This window comes from Theropithecus gelada, unplaced genomic scaffold (assembly GCF_003255815.1).
Source record: "Theropithecus gelada isolate Dixy unplaced genomic scaffold, Tgel_1.0 HiC_scaffold_1822, whole genome shotgun sequence".
NCBI classification, from domain to species: Eukaryota; Metazoa; Chordata; class Mammalia; order Primates; family Cercopithecidae; genus Theropithecus; species Theropithecus gelada.
In genome coordinates this window covers 400-3,667 of record NW_020258249.1, presented here as the reverse complement: position 1 = coordinate 3,667, position 3,268 = coordinate 400, and the positions used below count along the sequence as shown (strand labels likewise).

Genomic DNA, 3,268 nt, shown 5'->3' with positions numbered 1-3,268 from the left:
CCAGCCCTCATTGCTTACATTGTTATCTTCCTGGCACCTTTTGGCACTGCATTTGCAACCCCAAATAAAATCTCTCTTCCACTTCCCTCACCCTAATTCTGATTCCAAATGCTCTGGTTCTGTATGTCTGAAACTCATTTTTGCATTGTTCTCATTTCCCAAGAGTAGTTGGGCTTAAGGAATATTGATCTTAAAGTTGTTCTGCACACAAGTAATTCTATGACATTGTTTCCTCACCTGTTGGGAAGCTTTTGCCTCTGCACTTAATAGCCCATCTTGTTTTCATTTCTTCTCATTCCTGGGGGGCCAGGTTTGGTGTTGATGGTAATGATGGGGCAGGAAGAAATGCCTTCAAGTCATCTCTGGGATGACCATTGAGCTATGACCAGTGAGCTGGGACCACTGACCCGGTGGAATGGCCTTAGTGAGTAACAGACTGCAGTGATGTGTCAGCTTTCTTATGGCACAGGAACAACCAAATCTCTTATATTTCAGTGGCCTGGTTCCCAATAGACCCTGCAGGCCCTACAGGTCGTCTTCCCAAGCTGCCCCTTGCTTCACACCACCACCTTCCACCCCATAATATTATAGAAGGACACCTAGTCAGACAAAATGATACAACTTAATTTTATTAGGACAAGGTTGGTGGGCACTGGAGTGGCACCTTCCGGGGCCAGGACAGGCACTGGGGAGGGGTCACAGGATGCCACGCGGGCACCTAGAAGCCACAGCTGCCCTCCACAGTGCGGCACTGCACCATGTGCAGGAATGTCTCGACCATGTCCATGTCCTTCCTGAAGCAGTGGAGCAGCCCATAGTTTTTGAGCAGTGAGTCATCGTTCTGTGAGTCTGTGTCAAACGTGCTGTAGGTCTGCTTGAAGATCTGCCCAGTTCGGGGGCTGCCATCTTGCAGCCTCTGCAAAGTGAAGGAAGAGAAGGAGAGGCTGAGCGCTTGGTCACTGTTCCCTCCCTCCCTCTCTCATTCATTCATTTTCCTCCCTCCCCTTCAGGGTGTAGAGAAAGACCTGGAGGATTCACCAGGGGAAATGAAGACTAAGGTGAGTTCAGTTGGGTCAGGGCCTGACTGCTAAAAAGAGGGCAGCAGTGTTTCTCTCCCCCAGCCCTCGAAGCCAGTGAGGTTCCAGGATTGGGGGACCCTGGCGCCACCCTCACCCGCATCAACGTTTGGATGCCTTCCTCTAGGTTCTTTAGGAGGTCATAGACGTCGCTCTCCGAGGTGCCATACACCAGGTTGTTGGCAAATACACTCCCAAGTAACTGCACGGGCTCCAGCCACGACTGGATGAGAAGCAGGGAGATGCGGAGCAGCTCTAGGTTCTGCAGGGGAAGGACACGCAGTGGCTGTGCTGCCCGGGGGCTCTGACCGCAGGCCTCCCCCATCCCTGCCTTGGGGAGAAGGTATCCACTCACGGATTTCTGCTGCGTTTCCTCCATGTTGGAGGGTGTGGGAATAGACTCTGAGAAGCAGAAGGAGGCCTGGGGGTTCTCCATGAGCGAATGCTTCTTTTCCTTTGGGATGTAGGTTTTTTCCTAGGAGAAGGACCCCCCCACCAAGAGGGACTGCTGGTCTCTATGCTGGAGACCAGCTTCCATTGTTACTTCTCTGAGAACCTCGCTCAGTGTATGCTCATCTGCCGGCATTTTCGCTTCAGAAAACAACCCTGAGCTCCTTAGTCTCCTCCCATGACTTCCCAGGCGGGGGAAAGTCACCCCTTCCTGCCACCCCTGACACACACCCATTCCCCAAGAGCTTACAAACTCCTGGTAGGTGTCAAAGGCCAGTTGGTGCAGGCGATGGGCTTGGATCATAATGTTGTCAAAAAGCCTGGATAAGGGTACGCTTGGGACCCTACCAGCCTCTTGAAGCCAAGGCAGGCAGAGGAGGGCAAAAACCAGGAGCAGGGATGTCCGGGAGCCTGGGGAGAAACCGGAGGGCAACGGAGGGAGCCAGAGAGCAAGAGGCCAATGCTCTCCCCGCCCCAGGAGCTGTTTGTTTTTCTCTCTCTATCCCTCCAGGGACCAGGAACATTCTGATATTGGTTAAATATCTGGGCTTAGATGGCGATACTCACATTCAGAAGCCCCAAACCTGAGGGTTAGTGCCCCCGTTCCATCTACATGGCGCCACCTCTCCCCTCGGGACACATCGTGTCGAAAGGGATTTTAGGGGCGCTTACCTGCAGCCATTGCAGCTAGATGAGCTGTCCACAGGACTCTGAGTGGTTCGGGCAGTCGGGCTTTGAGATCCTGGAGCTGGTCTCCTGTGGGCTCTTTTTATACCCTGGCCCCTTATCTCTGGCTGCTTGACCCCACTTATTTCTCTGTACGTTTACGCATGGGGCCCCTGACGCGGCTGTGCTAATGGCTAATTTAGAAACTCCTCCCACACATGCTGGGATCATGCCCCCTGGCTTGTCATGTTTCCCTTCCCACCGTCACCAACACTGTGAGGGTTGTGCACAGAGGGTCAGCCAGAGATACTACCCAACCTGTCCTCTCTTTAAGGGTCAGGTGGGTGCCCTCTGGCAGCACGCCATGGTGGCCAACCTGAATGCGGGGAAGGGTGTCATGATAGCCAGTCCTTAAGACCCCTACCGACCCCATCCCACTCTCTATCCTATCCCTTTCCTCCTCCTCGCATATTTCCCCTCCACCAAGCAGAGAGAATGTGTGTTTTGGGAAAAGGCGCCAAGCACAGGCAATAGATTGCAGGTTCTGGGCAGGATTCAGTCCTGAATTCCACTTTTGCTGACTCCTCCTGGGCCAGCCCGAGGCAGCTGGATGCAGTGCTAATACTGACCACTAGAGGGTACCAACCCCACACTTTGCTCTCCTCTTTCCCTGAGCCTTGGGGCGGGGGCGGGGGCGGGGGCTCCCCCAGGTCCCTGGGAGGACGAATCTAGACTTGAGGTATTGCCCCAGGTCCTTGGACCTGCAGCAGGGATACGAACCAAGAAACAGAAATCCTGGGGACAGACACGGACCACAAGCGCTTCGTCCTATGCCCTGAAACCATCAGAGAATCTAAAAGTTGTAAGAGCTCTTGAAGGTTTGAGTCTCTTCCCCAGCTTTGAAACTCAGAACACATCACGCCGAAAGATGCCCTGGATAAAAAAAAAAAAAGTCCTTTCTCCAGAGCAGGTAGTGTGGTGCTACTCAGTTATTTAGTTATTTTAGTTGCTTTATTTTATTTTATTTCTTTTTTGTGATGGAGTCTCATTCTGTCACCCAGGCTGGAGTGCAGTGG

General features: G+C 52.9%; 1 protein-coding gene across 1 annotated transcript; it reads right to left on the bottom strand.

Moving 5' to 3' along the window:
• Positions 1-610: 610 nt before the first annotated feature.
• Positions 611-1,932, bottom strand: LOC112617465 (somatotropin-like). Its single transcript, XM_025374234.1, has 4 exons — positions 1,875-1,932; positions 1,432-1,478; positions 1,174-1,338; positions 611-916 (listed from the first exon to the last, which is right to left on the bottom strand). The coding sequence occupies exons 2-4, from the start codon at positions 1,453-1,455 to the stop codon at positions 719-721; spliced, it is 387 nt and encodes a 128-aa protein (XP_025230019.1). The 5' UTR covers positions 1,456-1,478; positions 1,875-1,932; the 3' UTR covers positions 611-718.
• Between the last annotated feature and the right edge of the window lie 1,336 nt (positions 1,933-3,268).